The 19,246-nt window shown below is 40.7% G+C and overlaps 1 protein-coding gene and 1 pseudogene across 2 annotated transcripts; both read left to right on the top strand.

The window, feature by feature from the left end:
* The first annotated feature begins 2,055 nt into the window (after positions 1–2,055).
* Positions 2,056–3,866, top strand: LOC146451373 (uncharacterized). Its single transcript, XM_085099198.1, has one exon. The coding sequence runs from the start codon at positions 2,346–2,348 to the stop codon at positions 3,213–3,215; it is 870 nt and encodes a 289-aa protein (XP_084955324.1). The 5' UTR covers positions 2,056–2,345; the 3' UTR covers positions 3,216–3,866.
* Positions 3,867–8,361: 4,495 nt separating this feature from the next.
* Positions 8,362–16,624, top strand: LOC146451372 (uncharacterized; annotated as a pseudogene). The gene is made up of 7 exons (XR_014860049.1): positions 8,362–8,500; positions 9,652–9,935; positions 10,441–10,690; positions 12,227–12,526; positions 13,732–13,847; positions 14,581–14,764; positions 16,390–16,624. The product of XR_014860049.1 is annotated as an uncharacterized LOC146451372 (transcript).
* Positions 16,625–19,246: the final 2,622 nt, after the last annotated feature.

Genomic DNA, 19,246 nt, shown 5'->3' with positions numbered 1-19,246 from the left:
CCCGGGTTTGTTTCTCCAAAATATTTCTAAACAGACTTAGCTTAAAGTTGCAGTAATTCAGAAACAACTTAATCGAAGGCGGGCAGAAATTCTGGCAACGAAATAACTTAGATCAATCTAGATTAACCGCGATGACAAATTGCACAATTAATTGAATCAAAGAACAAGTTCAGACATGGACTTTACGATGTAGCGACAGGAACCAGGGGGACTAACCAGGAGCCAACCTCACCTCATCCCCCTCCCACCCAGCCCTTAACCCACCTTTTAAAGTACAGTCAACTCCCTTTATTGTAGACACCCTCGGGACCGCGAGTAATGGCCTTAATAGCGAGAGTCCGTAATAGCGGGAATTGATTTCAGTCAAACGTCTGTGATATATTTTTGCAGGGGATGTAACTGCTGTCCGTATTATCGGGGAGAGTTCGAGTTGACTGTAAGTGTGTAGGGACTTCACCACCCCCCCCCCCCCCCTGCCACTACTTCCCTTTTCGCTCACACCCTCCCCCATCAATATTTGCTGGTCTTGCGACAAAATGATCAGACTCTGAATTCTCATCTTACTGTTAACGTACAATCAGGCATGAAAGTTGTAAGAATTAATTGCTTGAAGAATTTATAGTGTTAGGTTTCCCAGGAATTGACACTTAAAATCGTGTTTTAGTTGTTGTTGTTGTTGTGCACGTAGAAGATTTTGTTTTGGCTGGACTGTGATAGTGGCAGAGTTTCTGGAAAATAGCGCGTCTGGGACAGGGTAGGGATTTTTGGTCTTAAGGATTGCAAAATGCAGCTGAACTCGGTGTAGTTTTACCGGTTTCGGAGTATCAGCGGAACACCACCACCCAAAAATGTTTAGGGTAGCCTCCCCCCCCCCCCCCCCCCGAGCTTAGAAGGCAAGTGTTGAGAATTTGTTAGTTGACAACACTGCTTCAACGTATTCGAGAAAACTATAAAATACCTGATAAATAATGGTAAATATGTAAATGTCACTCTTGTTGCACCCAATGGAATTCCAATATTCTAAAGTGCTGTTGTCGATTTTTAGTGCATTGCATTTTGAAAGCACTTGAATCATATCCGTCGCAGTTATCTTTTTTACGAAACTATATTGGCGCGTCTGCTCTGCGCGTGTACTGGGATGTCAAGAGTCAAGAGCATAGTTGAAAAATTGCCCGAGTTGTTATCTTTAGTTTTCGTTTGACGTCACAGTCGGATAAGTATAGAACAAGGGGGGATATCACAGCAAGTGTTCCGACCTGAGTGCTGACAAGTTCGGTTCCTGTTTTGTGTTGAGTATAAATAAAGCTTTCAAAGTTGCAGCGCGAAACGAAACGAAACCAATTCACGGAAACTGTAAAGTGAAACTCATTTCCTTGAAGGTTTTTTTTTTCTTGGTAAATACGTGCCGAGCGCTTTGCTAAAACTTTAAGCTTCCCTACCAACTCAGATTTCAACCCTGTTTGTTTAGCCGAACACTTGAGGAAATAAAATTAAAATAATAGCTGATTTGTTTGCTTACGAGATTTACAATGTACGTGGAATTTGCAACAACTTAAGAAACAACATGCAAATCCTATAATTTTGGACAGAGATGTTAAGACTGATGTTGCTAACCAATAAACACCGGTGGCTGGTTATATTGCAGTTCAACGCGAAGCGATTGTGTGAAAAATTATTTCCTGAGCGCTCACGTGCGTAAAAAAAAACACGACCTCTCTTTTATGCGCCGTGACTGTTACTAATCGGATGCAAAACAAAGAACTCTATGACTTGATTGGAAAACAATTACTTCGCATGAATGATATCCTTTTTTAGCACCTACTGAACGCCAGAACAGCTTAATCAAATTAAATTAATTTTCCAAGACAATACCCGCCGTGGCTGGTTTCTGACTGTTGTTATCCAGATTGTATTTATATTTTGTGAGGAAACTAAAAAAACGTTTGGCTGCGAGGGGCACGCTTCGACATGAAACGTGAAACAAAAGAATTCCGAGTCAAGAGGTCAACGGATAAGTCTTGGGTAACAAACTTGTGTACTTTATATTTTGCAACAAACTAACTTCGCTTTGCGGAGTCGAAGTCTGCGACCAATCAAATGATCGGAAGTAAGATGTTTCTGTTAGATGCTTATCACTAGCGATCCTCGTTGATCGTTTGCTAAACCAATAGAATCGCTTGAAAAGTCAGCCAAGGTGCTAAACAACCTCGGGGTATTTAAGCCGCCAAGCGTTTGCTACAAGCCACATGCCTTGTGGTGCTCGCTCGGTGCATGAAGAAAGAGTTTGAACGCGGAAAAATCGCCGGTGTCCGACTTTGCTTTGTAGCGGCGAGCGCCAAAAAGTCATGGATTCTGGGTTGCTGTTTGAGGAGTTCATGGACTCGAGTGCTTTGGATTTCACCGAACTGGAAGAGCAATATCCGCTATGCGGATATTTGGAGACCCCAGATAGTGCAGTCGAACAGCATATTGACTCTATAGGCCTATCGTGTCCAGTTGATCTCTACCTTGATTATTTATTTTCCAAGGGGATTGTTGACTCGATGGATGAACACATAGTGCTTGCACCGGAGTGCGATGAGGTAGGCGAACTGAAAGAGCACCTTATTTCCTCAGTATTCAACTCCTATTACAAGCAAACATTTGAATTCGAGAAGGGCGCGAGTGTCAAGGACAACTTCGTGTTGTCCGCGAGCCGACTTCTACCTGACAGCGACCAATCTAGTGATTCAGCGTGTCTCAGTGATGCTAGCAGTGATATTTCCGATAAATTGGATGGGCTTGCAGCTCATTATCAGTATTCCGGGGCAGAAGGTCAAGCTGCTACCGCGATCGGCCTCCCGCTCGGCAAACCAGGTGCAACCGGCAATGCTCTGGCTGTTCCACGTGGTGAGCGCGCGAGACGTCGCGTTTCCACGCGCGAATACAAGTGTAGTTTTCCCGGTTGCAGTAAGATGTACACCAAGAGCTCCCATTTGAAGGCGCACATCAGACGACATACAGGAGAGAAGCCGTTTGCTTGCACGTGGAAAGGATGTAATTGGCGATTCTCAAGATCGGATGAGTTGGCCCGTCACAAGCGCTCTCACAGCGGGATAAAACCATTTATTTGCGACCTTTGTGACAAGCGATTTTCACGATCCGACCATTTAGCCAAGCATAGGAAAACTCATTATCGCACGAGGAAGAACTCTACTTTTGTCATGAAAATGTAGAACTGTTAGCTAGTTTTTACACTTAAGTTTCCTAAATTTGAAACTTGGAAAACAAATCTCAAATTTCCTGTTGAAAAATACAAAAAAACAAACAGCGTAGCTATTGGTAAAATGTTATCCAGCCAGGAAATGCTTTCAGGTTTTTTTTCTGCGCATATTCATAGGTAAGGACAGCATTGCTCTTGAAGTGGAACGATTTTATTTTGACTTGTTTTCATTTGAGAACGAAGCAAACGCAAACATTCATTTTAAGTTCCAGCTCACGGTAAACAAACACAAGAAGAGCTTCTAATATAAGAGATGACTTCTCTTGTTATTTTTACCCATACTAATTATCTTAAGTTCTGTGTAAATATATATTTTTTTACATTCTTTCTTAACTTCCGAGCTCACCATTCACAGGTATAAAATTCATTTTCGCTGCTGTAAGTTTTGACACATTGTTTTTCCTGTAAATTTCCAAACGAGCATTTTAGCACGCGAAAAAAAACAAGAGAACAAAATTTATCAGTTTTTCGCGGCTCTCGGAGGTTGTTGAAAGAGTAAGAATATATTGTTTCAGCCATTGTGGACGTTAACCTTGCCTCTGCAAGTTGTTAATATTGTAAATGACCTTGTTCCATGCAATAAAGTCCATATTTTCTCTATAAATGTGTTTGTATTATGATAACCAACATTGAACAGACCACCCCATATAGACCAGAACAATTGATGCGAGTGAGTTATCGGTTTGTCTGTCAACAACCAGCCTTTTAAATTAACTTCCACATGTTTATTTCCGGCCAGAAGTGTGTTACGTGTAATATTTCATCCATACCTCCCTCTCCCCACCCCACGGTCCTGTGTGTGTGGACACCGGAAATTGTTTTGTCGTGGCCAATTGAACAACAACCTCGCATGATCGCACCAGCCATTTTCTAGTCTCGGTTGTCTGGTCCTAAATTTAATAATGCGGCTTTTGTAAGACGTTAGATGAATACTACCAAAGTCGATATTCGAGGGGAAAAAGGTTTCCTATTGTAACGTGCTGAGGGTATTAAACTTTCTGTCACATGATATACGATAGTCTTTTGATCCTCACGTGCCCAAATGTTCTGTTGATCTAAGGAAGTTCGTACCCACTGTCGTTCGCAGGATCGGTTGACACTAGGTTTTTGCCTTATTTAGCCTTTTTAAATCAGTTTTGTTATTATATGGCAATTTGGTGGATTTTTTTGAGCAAAACAAACGTCAAACGTTCGTAGTTCAATGTTGTCGGCTATCAAACCCTCAGGGCGCGTTCTGAAGGGACAATAGACTTCTTTCGAAACATTAAAATTCAACTTATTTTCGAGTTCCAGAGGACACAAACAATAGATGTGATTAAACATGACTATCGCATTTCCTGTGTTTGTGTCCCCTTGGCCAAATTGTCAAGCTGAATTTTAATATATCGAAAGGAACCTATTCTGCCTGTTATTATTACAGTATATCACACAACTGAAAGGACCCGAGGGGGGGGGAGGGGAGGGTACTCAGGTATACCAGTTCTGGGGTCAAATTGTTAGACCCCCCCCCCCCCCCAAAAAAAAAAAAGTCCAGCTGCTACAGTTTGGCACAAACAAGTCCAACGGTCCAGAAAGTCACTCTGTTCTGAGTAAAAGTTCGGTATTCGATTCCTCTGCTATTAGGAGCACAATGAACGGAATGCTATTCTGTTCATTCCGATTGAAAGCAGAATAGGTGCCAAAAGAATACAAAAATACCGTCTATTGATAGTATTCCGTGTATTCCTGTTCCGGAATAGTCATTAACAAATTCGCCCTTAGTTTATGTCATTTATTCTACTATCCCCACCCCCACACCAAAACTTTTACCCTTCCCCCACCCCCGCTGATTTCTGTCTCCTGTGCATGGCACGTGCGACGGATCAATCGCGCGCGAGCGTGGAGAGTGATCTTCGCGAGGAGACTCCAGACGTGATGGTTCTGTTTGATGAATTTCTCTCTTTGAATTGAGCAGGAACAGATTTCGTATTGAGTTGAAAGACGTGCAATTGATGTCTTGTTCCACTGCCAGACGCGACGATGTTCTATTGTTTATACCCTGTACTTTACAACAATAAAACATCCTGCTGATTTTAAAACTTCTTGATCCTAGCTGGAGTGACATAGTCCAGAAAATGACACCATTTTCAATTGACAACGTTTAAATTGCCTCCCCGTTTTGCTGTTCCACGCGGTTTTCGCTGCTGTGGGGAGCAGTGAAAAATGGTGCGCAAGCGAGAAATATTGCGAGAGGGGGAAAAAAACGAAGTCTCCTGGTCATTGATAATCGCTCACATCGCAATTTTTTTCGAGCCGCTTTCCGCCGGGAACAAGTTTCTCGGCGTATAAAATTCCTATACCTGCACCATACGCTCCTCAAGGACTTACGCTTCTTGGAATAAACGTAAATTTGAAGGGACGACTGCACCGCGGAAGGAGATTTTGTTATGTTTCAATAAACAAATATGTACAAAACATTTCATATAGCAACATTCCTTGAACGTGAAACTGCTCTAGTAGACTAGCCTACAGAACAGGCGCTATTTCTATGAAAATTTTGTACAATGTGAAACTGAGATTTGAATGCAATTGTGTTGTGAACGAACGAATAGTAAGGTCATAGGATCGACATCTTGTTGCGAGAACTTGGATTTTTTTTCCAGTATAGGAGGTTTGCGGCCAATCCCTTGATGTGGCAGCCATGTTGGATGACAGAATCTTTTGTTTTGCCATCCAACATGTCTGCCATGCCATGGTCTTTTTGGATCTCGGCAGGGATTGGTTGCTAACCACAAATACCTGAGTCAGCGACTGAAAAAATATTCATGTATCATTTTGTACAATTTTGCAAGGGGCAATATTACAAAGCAAAGATGCAGGACTTTGGAGTTAGGCAGTGCTTCACGAAAAACATTCGGTTTATAAGCTGTACAATCTGTTTCCTTCACTCCTTCTTTAATTGCTACTTTTGCAGAAATGTCTTTCCAATTACTTAAAAACAGAAATCTATCTATTCTGCTTATTCCTATTCCAGAATACAGTTAATCGAACGCTTTATACTCAAATGATTTCTCGAAGGAATTAAAAACCACTACTATGATTAGCACAGTTTTAAGTGATTTTTCCAATACACATGGTGAAAAACTTAACTTTTCAAGTTGCAATCCGTGTCCACCCTGGCCATCCACGGGCAATTAAGATAATCAATACCAGTTTCCGTGCACAGGTAAAGTAAATGTTAACAGCCCAGCACAAGACTATTGTTTTCATGCTACTCAGTATTGGCAGAAATATGATCTTTTTTCTTTCTGAATAATTCAAATTGACTCTAAAAATAGTTGACATTGCCCTTTCAAATCACATTAAAGAATTCTTGGGGCGTTCGGTTCAGCGACCACCAGTCTGGCCAAAACCGCAATTATTGTTTCATGCGAAGGCAGGTTTCTCTTTTCCGCGTACTCCAATCCTGTGGGTACATAAGTATTTTAATTTATAACACGCCAGGTTCAGATTCCTCTTTCTCAGAAGTATTCAGCGCCATGATAATTTCCGGCTGATCGGTCAGGCAAAGTGTCTATGGCATACATCATCATTGTTAGCGTCTGTACTCAGCACCAAAGTTACACTATCGCACTGAACAATCCCGTTATCTAATTTTTCGTTTGAATATTTGCCTTGTTCTTCGTGTTAATTTTCGTCTCCTTCCCAGCCGTTTTTAGGGTCTTCACGCAAGAGTGGAGAAGAGTTGTATTGTATTGTATTGTATTGTTGCGTGACGACCCTAATTAGCATGACACCGCTGCTCTTTCCTGTAACAAAGGAACAACGAAAGGAGAGGGGTGGGTGAGAGGATAGTGAGAGGATACTTGAGATCACAATTACCTTCCCCCCCCCCCCCGCCACCCCTTCCAAAAAAAAAAAAAAGAGAGCACAAACCAACACCTAGTCGAAAGTAAACTACATTTGCAAATTTTAATTACGCGGGAGGCCTGGGCCGACTGCATTAAAAATTCGGTCGTGTATCTTTTTCATTGTAGTCACAAATTGTAATGGATAAATTAATTAAACTCATTAAACCTGGATTAAACTCTCTTTTCCCCTTAAAGGGATATTTTTGTTTTCTATTGTTCCAATTGTCTGTAGCAAACACGGCCCAAGGCAAAACCATTATCTTCGGTTCAAACTGAACTGTTGGTATAAACGGCGGTAAGTGTGTTCCAGCAACAACATTACACACGGAAAGAAATAGACCGAGGGTGTTTTTTGTCCGAAATGTGTCGTGCGAACGGGTTTCGTCTGAAAATAACTAAAATGGACGCGCATTGGGCCGGTAATGGGGTTTTCGTCAGACAGATGAGAAACGATGAAAGAGAGTCGAAGGCAGGGTCTCTCTTTGATGATTTTAAAAATGAACAACAATTAATGCTGCTCCCTAGAAGATCAATATTCACGAAACTGAAAGTATTAAATAGACTTGGGAAAACCCCTAGCCTTGTTCACAGGTGGCAACGTGTTTCGTGAAACGTCCGAGTAAAAAAGAGAGACGCCTGGGGGCCGTTTCTCGAAAGTCCCAGTAACTAGGTATATTTTGAAATGTTTTTTTTTTTCGCGAGATTATAAAGTGATTACAGACATATGGTACTTGGCCAATGTTTTCATAGAAATAAAACATTTTAAATTTTAGTATTCAAAGCTAGCATCTGTTAAGAAACTGGTAAGTTACTGGGACTTTCCAGAAACGGCCCCCTGGGACGAGGCGGGTAAACCCCAACTCAACCCGGAAGTGTGTTGTTAGTTACCATTGATTTGTAATAAAAATGTAAAAGCGTAATAGATCAAGGATTTGTGTCTCTGGCTGTGAGTCACTTTTTTTTTTTCAATATTTAATTTTTCACGGCATCAAATCAGTGGATATTGAACACTTCAAACAAATCCAGAGATGATATGATAATGATGCATGCGTCTAATTAATCTAACATGATGGGTTTTGATCCACTCTTTCAAAAGGGTTCGGTTCAGTCCATTATGTTTTCAGTTTCATATCATCCAGAGGAAATTCAGACAGTTTTCAATTTCGATATTTGGTCTTTGCTCATGTCCTATTATTAGAGTTTCACCTTTTCGAACAGAGTGAAAATGACTCACTGTTTGACATCAGTGACTGGTTAATTGAATCACAAAGAAGAAACTGCGTGCATTCTCCACAACTTCATTGAGCAATTTTCACTTTTTTTCAACAGCTTATTAGCGCTCTCTAAGGTGGGTTCACTTGTTTTTTGTCTTTGATGTGACTTCTTAAAAATTACTAAAACCACAAGTGATTTTCATCCTCCGGTCAAAGGCGTTTATAGTGTGCAGTGGTTGGCAAAGGACCGAAGCATTCATGAAATCTGTTTAAAAATTGGCGTCCAAGTTGTATGTGCGGAAGAAAACAAATGGTGGACAAACTGTTTGACTAGGGTTTCGTCGATTCGCGATGTCGTTTTGTAAACCGAAACAACAAAACGATGAGACGATACTAGAAACGACGACGTGAAAACGGAGAAACTGGATGGCGAAACGACAGCAGAAACGAATATTAAAACACTATATTTTGATTCTTTTAAATGCAGGGGACCACACGATGCACAAATAAACTGTTCTGAATACGTTTGGTTGTAACTGTGGCTCTGAAGAAGACAATTGGTACTATATGAAATATTGGCCCAAATAAATAAGCCCTTTGCTCAGGCAGTGTCAGCCCAGCAATCAGTTTCCGTTTATTATATTTTGTCTACCATGTCAGTGACTTCATGTGCTCTAGTTAATTATATTGTGACCACTGAAACTTTCTCCAGTAACAATAATCACAACAAGATAAAATGAATGCTTATTTGAAAATATATATTTTGCCCGAAGCCCTTTATTTTTGTTAATGTCACAATCAAACGAAATTAATCTTAAGAGTCAGAGCAAAAGGATATATTTCATCGCATGTTAATTTCTTCAGAATTTCAAGCCTGATTTGCATGACTAAAACAATTATTTTACCCGACTGATTCCAACAGGAACTTATGTCCAACGACAGGAATTATGTGGAGAACTCGTTTATTGTTACAACATTCGTTCAATTTTTGGGGGCGAATGTTGGGCAAATGTTGAATCCGGTTAAACAGACCCGTGCAGGCAAGATAATTACCATCCAATCTCACGTGGCTGCCTTTGCCCGCTCTCCCTCCACGAAGTGAGCGAATCAAATTGCCGCAAACCAAACTAGCTGCAATATCCTGGTTATGTCTTAGCGCTACGGGAAAGTGTCCTTTGGTGAGCATATAAATAAGCTTATGGTGAAATATTAGCGAGCCAATCAGATTACGAAGTTGTTAACATCCAAGATTCTCTATATGATAACTCATTTTGACTCCGTCTAGATGACTCACGACTCCATCCGGGCATTTGTCAAAGAAAATTTTGGTAAGGACTATTACCCGGTATATCACGGACAATCAAATATCATCACGCCCATGGCGCTTATTGTAAAGCGGAACCGGAAGTGGTGGAAGCGCCCATTCGGTAAAGCGGAAATGGTCGTCCTGGCCAGCTTGGAGAAATACGTCATGAGCAACAAGAAGAAATGCTTCCACAACGCTTTCGAGTCAAAACTTCAGAAAGAAAACAAGAAATTGGAGAAAACGGAAGTCGCAGACGTGTACAAGTAAGTTTTGTTTATTGTCACCAAACTCATCTCCAGGGCCCGGTTGTTCGAAAGCTGATTAACGCTAATCCACGATTAAAAGTTAATCGAGGTTTTCATCTCACTCGTTAAAAATGGTTTTAAAGCGTAATGTCAAGCCAAAGGTAAAGAAAAGTCTAAGTCAATCAGATACTGAAGGACAAAACTCTTTGAAAGAATGTAAATTGATTAGTAATTAAACTCGAATCAAATTTCACGTTAATCCAGGATAAGCTTAATCGGGCTTTGAACAACTGGGCACAGGGTTTTAATTTATCGGTTTTCAAAATGGCGGCGGAGGGATGATCACGTGACCTGATTATCTCACACTTTAATCTATTCAAAATAATGGTGGCTGGCACTAGTTTCCCGAACTTTCCATCCCTTATACTTTGACGGATCAATACTACCAGAACAGTAATAAACATTTTTAAACCATTCAAGGGATCATGAGTTCTTAAATTTTCTAAAATTTGATTTAAAACAGGGATGTCGACGTGTCAATTGGTGGGTTTGACAGTGGAGAACTAGAACTGAAAATGAGCGATACACTCGGAGACCTGGAACTAGGCAAACTTACAGAAGAATACTTCTTGGACCCAGATCTCCGTGAGATCCTCTCGGACGCTGCATTGGATACTGACAAGATGGCGCCGCTAGAGGGCAAACACCTGCTTCTTGTAACAGGCGTGATGTATAGCGCTAAGTTCGTTTTGACTGGCAACAGAATGCATCAGGTACGCTGGGATGAGTTTAGTTTTCATTTCCATGACTGTGAAATAATACAGCTTGAAATTAATTCAAGCGCCGAAAGTTCACAATGTTGCTCCGTTAGGAGCCCATATAGAATTAATAACAGTATAAAATACCCATAGTGCTAGTAAAAGCACACTCATATAACAATCTCAAGTACAATGTTTCTGACTTTTCTTTTTTGTTCAGCCCCTGAGGAAGGTTTGTATGGCAAACCGAAATATCGAGAAAAAACTTTTTTTTAAAACAAATATATTTCTAGCCTTTGTTGTTTATTTCTATCAAGCTCGTCACCTCCGCCGTTAGGATCAGTCTGCCGTCAGTATTTTGTATTTTACACTCTCAAGCACAGGGAATCCATTCATATACTAACAGTATTTGGGGACCAAAACCACGGCGCCCCCAGACCAAGGGTTATACAGAAGAGAGCATAACGACCTAGCTGTGACGGGTGCACCCTTGCTATAAGCGAACAAGCCATCCCCAGAAAATATTAATTTCGTTTCCCATCGCCCTCTCTCTCGATGCCGAAGTAGATTGGTCGTTGCCTAGTTCCTAGGCCTCGTTATTTTCCCGCGGTCGTGGTCAATTCATGATGTAATGTCCTCCCCATGACAACCATTTCGGTATTACCCTAAAATGAGCTCAAGGACCTCGTTAGAAGGGCCAGGGATGGGTGAGAATGATATACACAAAGAATATTATACTTGAAAACCAGACAAAGGAAAGCGAGCAATTAACTCAGAAACTTTCTTTCTCGAGGCACATTAGCAGGCTGAGGGCATACTTGTGGCGCATTCTTGTAGGACTATTCCGGAAGAGAAATACACAGAATAGACGGTATTCGTGTTCTTTTGAAACCTATTCTGTTTTCGGGATGAAAAGAAGAGAATTCCGTTCATTCTCCCTTCTGAAAGCAGAATAAAGGAAATGCGGTTTGCTAAGAATAGAAAGATTTGCTTTCTGTTCTGGGGAGGTTTTCGGTTGAATCGGAAAGGGCAGAATTGCGTTATTTTGGGGACTGGTATTCTGTTTAAACAAATGTTTGGTTTTATGAACGTGACATAGTTGATGAGTGCTGACATTCAGAGCGTTAGCCCGTCGACAGAGCGAATCAAGGAATCTTGAGTCGTATGGTGTTTATATAGTGAGCAATGGAGCTACGCTATTGGCGGGAACTTGGTAACGTGGAAAACAAGAATAAAGTAGTCAAACGAAAGGCGTTCGTTGATTCGGTGGGCATCAAGAGTGCTGATTTTGAAGATGAATGTTTGCTTTAAACATTTGCGCGGTGTCCTGTGTAACCACGATGAAGGGAAAATGCCACAGTGTATCCAACATCGAGAGAGAGACTCGGGAAAGAGGTTGACGAGGTTGCAGAATGTCGTGTGTATTCTGTTATCCCTGAACCAAAATCATTTGTCAGAATTGTCCCAATATAATGCGTCCTTACAATGGATCATATGCTTAACATTAATTATTGGGCTTATGATTTTATTTCTGTCTTCACCTTTTTACAGACAACTGTTTCCGGAAATGTCCATGCTCCCTCGGAAGTGGCCTCGTGGCTCGGGAAAAACTCCTGGCTCAAAGGTCACGTGACAAACACTACTGTCCCTCCCCCTATGGTGGTTCGAAATTCGCGCGGGCCGTTCCTGTTTAAGTTCTGTCGCGTTGTTTATGATAAAGAGAACAAGAGGTTAAGAAATGCGATGGAGAGTTTGTGGGTAAGACACTTCGTAGCGCGAGCTACATGGAAAAGGAGCCAGATTATGAAGAAGCAGTCTTGCATTTAGAAATGGCGGAAAGTTTAACGCAAGGTATTATTACGTAGTAATTGTTATATTAGGTTAGAATCTCCTGGGAGCGTGGTTGATTATTAAGAAAAACGGAGGCTAAGATGTTGGATCAATTTAATTTTCACTTTTACCATTTATCCATGACGAGTGAAAAAATTTACAGTATCGTTATGCAGAATACCTGGTTACTGCATGTACTTCACGCTGGTCACCAGGAATGGCTCCTTGAATTCTTAGAGATAGAGAGAGAGGCATCACAGAGGAAGAGCCAATCCACAGTATCGTAAAAGATGGTGACTGATACATTTACTCATGATTCTTAGCGCACGAAATCCCGAAAAACGCTCGAAAAACGCAGCGAAGGGCTAGAGTTCTAAACTCTTCAAACCTAGATTACACAATGTTGCTAGTACAGGAACAAATTTCGGAAAAATATGGCTTTTTATGTGCCTATTGGCTAAGTTAGATTCGCAAGGTATTGTGGTAAAATGTACAACCATGCACCAGTGTGTTATTCCGTACGATGGATTGAATTCATACAAAACAATAGGAGAAACCGCAAATGTGTTTCGTTTGAAAATGCACACACTGTATAAATATTGCCTCTCAACAGGCTCCCAATTAGGGCGTGACAGACCGAAGACAAAAATCGAGGTCGCCCTATACCCCAGTTGGGAACCTGTTCACAGGCTATATAAATAAAAATTAATTGATTGATGGATGGATGGATGGATGGATGGATTGATTGATTGATTGATTGATTGATTGATTGATTGATATGTTAATTGATTGATGAAATTGATTGGTTGGTTGGTTGTTTGTTGGTTGGTTGGTTGAGTGAGCGATTGATGTCCACACTAAAACGTACAAAACTGCTGCTCGTTTTCATCGAAAATGCATACATTCGAAAAGCTAGAACATAACCCTGTCGTTTAATAGTGGGCAACGAAACGGAGATGTTCTAAAATGCTGACACCGGAAATACCACAAACATCATGGACAAGCGGGTCTACATTTGTAACGTGCGCAGATAACAGTTGTACGTAATGTTTCCACGTTGCATATCAGCGTATTCGAGCACTTTAGTGTGGGCAGGGAAAAAAAAGCTGCGAAAACGTTAGTGTGGATTCGAGCTCTTCGGTTGAGCGAAAATGGGGCGTATGGAAAACGAGTTGATGCAGACGAAGCCTTATTCTATTTTACTTTGTCATTCCTTACCATTTCAGATCCTATCACGTTTATGGCGGATGATTGTGAAAAATTAGAAAACATTAAGCAGCTACTGATGACAGAAGAGGCCAGCCTTCAGAGAAAGAACCTCGTTCTCATGTATCTACAGCGGGTAAGTTATGATTAGTAATTGAAACTTCTTGTTGTTATCAATTTAACATGAAGCATTGTTCTATTGTTCTAGCATTTTCTGGACCAAGTCTGTATTCGCTAGGTTGGTCTCTGCATTGCTGAGTTCTTTCCTTAGATCGACAAGAAACTTCGCTCCACATTGTCTCCCTTCACCCAAGTGTATAATAAAAAGGGTACCAGCGACACTCTGGTGGGAGTAATCCTGCAATGGACTGTGGGTGGGAAGAAGGGGGGGGGGGGGTAGGCTGGAATATAATGATAAAACGTCACCAGGTTGCTCGACGCTGAAGAAGCCTGGTTAATCATCAGCAGTATGGACTTCTTGGGCCTGGAGTGCGAGCACAGACTAACCGAGTAAATAGTAAAAGTACAGCCGTACTTGGGCCATGCACAGGTTCCCCACACAGCTAGCACAGGCCACAGGTATCCCACACAGCCTGTGTTGAAATGCCGTAACATAAAGCAACTAAGAGTATGGAAGCTATCAACGGGTTACCTATAGTATTTTGATAGAATTCTCTAACGGTTCTTCAGTAGCCATTTATACGCTCGCTAAGAAAGAGACACAGTAGGGCCTTGTCTTAGAATTTCAAAATAACACGCAGGCGCTTATGGGTCATAAGCTCCTGGTCAACGTAATGTAGGCAGACCAACCTTGCGCGAATTACCGACGCTCCGATCCCGTTGCATATTTTTCCTCTTTATTTCAATAGTTTGAGAAGATTTTGACTGAAGAGAAAAAACTATTGCCTCTTGACAAACCACTGACGAGTAACGACTGCAGTTTCCTCCACAAACTTGGAATTCGTGCCAGGCCTCGGCAATTGGTTCTTAGAGTAGATTCTACGTCAAAGAGCGCTATTCGAGACTATGGTGTGTTGTTTAAACTCCTATGTGGTAAGTCTACAAACTGTTAATGTGGAATTTGGTACTTTTAGCTTTAGGGGTTGAAAGATTTTGAGCGACGCCAACAGGACAAGGTTTTGATAATTTCTTGCGTATTTTACAAAACTTCCCGGCAAACCATCACCTCGGTCGTCTTATATGAGAGTCGTCCTCTTTCAGGACCTAGGCTCAACTAGATATTGCAAGATATCTACAGTCGTATTTTTTGCGTTGGTCTGATACGTACGGTTGCGCGCGGTTCTCAAACGAAAGGTCTGGAGCGAGTGCATGAACGTAGAGTAGGACTGGGGACGCTCGCGTGTTTCACGCGCGAGGATCTACGCTTTCTGCGCGAATGGATTAGAGAAAAAAATTAAGCGGAAAAATTACAATAAGAGGGAGAAAAAACAGTCTGCAGTCTAAGGCTTGTCATATAGCGCTAAAAAATCATCATCATCACCGTCGTATTCTTTTATTAATGATAAGAGAAGCAGAGACCGATACAACGTGGAATTACGTTTTAAAGTGCACTATTTTTCGGCTGGCCAAACCAGCTTTCTTCAGGTACAATGAGAATTTGCATTGGGGCATGTGCTAATGTTAAAAGTATTTGCGCAATAACGGAACTACGTAAAACTAAAGTGATTGACAGTATAAAAGATGACGCAAATGAAGTAATAAAAAATAAAAAAAAGGAAAAATGATAGTAAATTTCTTCGCGAATATTCAGGCCATGTGGAAGAAGTGTTCTGCCTTTTGAGATTAGAAAGGCTTCCCTGGCCTTACGGACTGTCAGAGTCGGTTGGAGGAGCCTTTTTTTATGGGGATCAGAATTGCATGTCGTTAGCGGTGTGGTTACGAGCGCTGAGGAAGTGTTCTGCGGCTGTGGTGGGTTTAGATTAAGTGTTACGCTTGAACGAGGACATAAGTCTCGAAAGGTTCTCGAATAAATCAATTAAAAAATTCCTTTTCCAGAATTGGAGCTAAAATATGGAACAGTGTTCCACCTGATATTCGGAAACTATCCACACATAACTTAAAGAAAAAAAAACTGCACAAAGCGCTACTTAAGGTTCTGTCACTTGAGGATACCTATGTTGACGTGTCTATCCTGATCTCTAAACTGTTGCAATATTCATAACTTATAACCACAAACCGCCAGTATATATCATATACATTTAATGTATGTATTAATTTATTTGTTTATTTATTTATTATCGTAAAGTAATCACTTCATTCTCTTAGTATATTCTACTCCCTTACTTCTTTTAGTGTCTCTTTAATATATTGTATATCTTCTTCTTCTCTTACTCTGCCCGCATCGATTAGCTTTCGCTACCCGCGGTCCAGTGTATTTAGTAAAAGAAGTTGCATTTCTCTGTATGGAGTGTTTTCACATGACGTCACAACGGCCATGTTGGTGTCCCAAAACAAAGAAATGGCGGCCATGTTGGTGTCCCAAACTAAACCTCTGGGAATTGAACTCTATTTTTATGCAAATACTTTCTTTTGTTTCAGTGAACCAATATGGCCGGTAGTCACGTGAATGAAAACACTCTATTTATAAATTTAATGTACACTTAATGATGAAATAATTAAAGATTGGTGTTGCTGTGTTCTTTGTTTTGTTCTTACAGAGCTACCAGCGGATAAATGGCAAGAGTTTGAGGCCACAATGACTGATGCCAAAGAAGATTACAAATCTGAGATGTCAAAATTAACTCTAGAGTGATTGTAAAAAGAATAAGGAATTTTTTGTCTTGTTAATTAAATTATGGACCTCGCCTTCAGCTAGGCTATTAAACTTGAAAGGATAAAAAACATACAACCGATGTAAGGACTTAAGTTTTTAGAAGCGTTTTGCGTAGAAGATCACGGCCACCATTTGTCTGTCAGCTGGCAATGTGAGCATGCGTCGTACCTTTGACCGCTGTGTTAAGTAACGCCCATCTTCTTAGTCCTTGAGCCGCCAGTTTCTACGGGTCAGCAAAATGGACGAGCGAGGGCTCTCTGATTTGAACTCTGGTGAATGCGAAAGCCGTTGGTATTTGCGCGCAAACTTATATTCTTAGTTTGGTATAATAAAGAATTCTTGCTGTGAACAGCCTCTGGTTCTCAATCTAAATTTAATTCGTTCAAGTCTTTACCCATCGTAGCTGAACCTTAACTATAACCTTAGCTGCTTCCTGGGGTTAATGCAAACACTTCACAAAACAAAAAACACTACCCAGGGCGGAAAACATTCCTCCTCACCCCCTCTCCCCCGGTCGAGAACATTTCCCGAGAATAGAAATGAAAATATAGCCTGGTTACGTAGGCGAGAGATCTCAAGGTCGGAATCAAAGACAGCGTTTTCTAGCCTTGCCTATTTGACATTTTTGGATCAAGACATAATATATTTGCCCATCATGAAGTTCCGTTTTTTGCTGATTAGGATTGCGTGCATGCTATTTAGAACCAGGTTAAAACAAGATTGCAATTAAAGGGGTTATAGCGGTGCATGACTTTTCCGGATCCTCAAACACATATTTTGTTGGATCACTAAACAGCAGATTGCTGGCAAGGAAGTTTCATGATTTTTTCTTCTTCCTGTGTTTATTTTTGTTTTTATTTGCGGGTGCCAATTATGTGACGCTACGGTGCAAAGCGAGGCTTTGTTTGGAGCTCAAACTTTCAACTACTAATTACAGCGCTCTTCAATCGTCAAGTTCAGGAAGGAAAATTAGCAATATTCCTCTAAAAGCTGCAGTCGCTGGCGATCTGTTTGAAAAATTTCTCGGGTTTTTTGCTAGAGGGTGGAGGTGACGGAGACGATCTGCATCTTTCATTCGGTGAAATTGGCCGTTGCCGAGGTAGGTTCTACCATCAACAATAAACTCGACTATTTTTCTTTAGAAAAATCAAGCTTATTTCACAGGTAAATCGGAATCTTGCTCGCTTTGACTTTCTCATGAAAAGAACCTTAGTTTTCAAGAAGTTTGAAAATATTAATCTTGTTATGTTTTAATTTGCAATCGATGATCATTTTTCACAATGCACTGCAGCCGAACAGGTTCTTGACGTCTGGCTCATCAGTAGCCGGACAATGCACTTCACAGGATTGAAAAACAGTCCACAGTTTAAAAGCTCTTTCTAAAATTACGCGACGCTTACTTTATAACATTTCCTAAAACTGAAAAAACCACCCAAGGCGGAAAATTCTTCCTTATAGTGAAAAACATTCACACGTTGAGACAATTGCCTTTTTGAGACTGGAAAAATTGGCCTGGTTACCTGCGTAGACAGCCGTGAAGATCTTGGCCTGTTTGACAGGTTTGGTCCGGGACAGAATATTCGCTTATCAGTTATGAAATTCCTTGTGCTAGTAATTGTGGAAGTGACGTTTTATCCTTGAAAGTGTTTCTAATGGCTCTCCCATGCAGTCTCACTGCATGCGTTTGCCATTTCAATCCAGTGCTCGCACGATACGGATCCTGATCTAGCTTTCGTTCAAAAACCGCTCGCGTTCATACGACAAGAAATAAGCGACAGGCGACTTGCAAAAAAAAAAAAAAAAAAAAAAAAACACGGACTGATCGACGGTCTGCGAAAATTTAAACAGCGATACAACTATTTTTGCCGATAAAATCAACAAGCAAAACTGAAGAAATTTGACTAAAAGACAGCTGTATGCAATCAATTTCCTCCTTTCTCTGAAGGTTTTATATTAATTTGTGGTATTTTTATTGGCTTGCATTGATCGGTGTAGTTTTTTGTTGTCTCATAATCCATTAAAAAAGGCTGCCCTAGGTTGCCCTCCAGTGCTTGAAATCACCGGGATTGTCTCCGATCAAAAGCGAAAGTTTCTATTTTAGATACATTTACTCCGATGTTAGTGATAGACAAAACTTCCTGCAGTTATTTTGAGGGAAAAAGAAAGGGCGGAGAAAACGTAATCATTGACTTTTTTATAACAAGAAATCAACAAAATTAAGCATGCAGGAAACCGGTTAATTGTGTACCAAACATGTTATTTAATTTTCTTCGAAGAAATTAATACTCTTGTAACGAAAAACAACAGCGAAAAAGAGCTGAAATGTTTCTTTAATCAAGCACGAACTTTCTGACCTCACATGTTTCAGTTCCTCTTTCGAAATTGATCGCATGGCAGTATATCTAATTGGAAAGTGAAATTAATTTCCTTATCAAGCAGATTTTAAGTAGTTTTACCTTGTTTAAAAATTGTAGTCTGGGCACAAGCAGTTGTTTACAAATCAGTACTGAGCTCGGTTCAATATGATTGGATGATAGTAGATTGTTCAAAATGTTTCCATTTTTGGCACGTGGTTGGAAATAGCAAAATACCAAGGAAGCCCTTGGGTGCAATTAAAGCCATTTAAAAGCAAGACAACTCAGACAAACACGACAACATTTCCTTCGAAATGCACGCAATATTTTTTGCTCATTAATTCTACCCTTGGCTCCCAGCTTTAATTCTGCCAAGTGGGGTGGAAG

This window comes from Pavona decussata, unplaced genomic scaffold (assembly GCF_977016875.1).
Source record: "Pavona decussata unplaced genomic scaffold, jaPavDecu1.1 SCAFFOLD_390, whole genome shotgun sequence".
NCBI lineage: Eukaryota > Metazoa > Cnidaria > Anthozoa > Scleractinia > Agariciidae > Pavona > Pavona decussata.
Note: the sequence above shows the minus strand (reverse complement) of the source record. Positions and strands in the feature narration are given on the sequence as shown.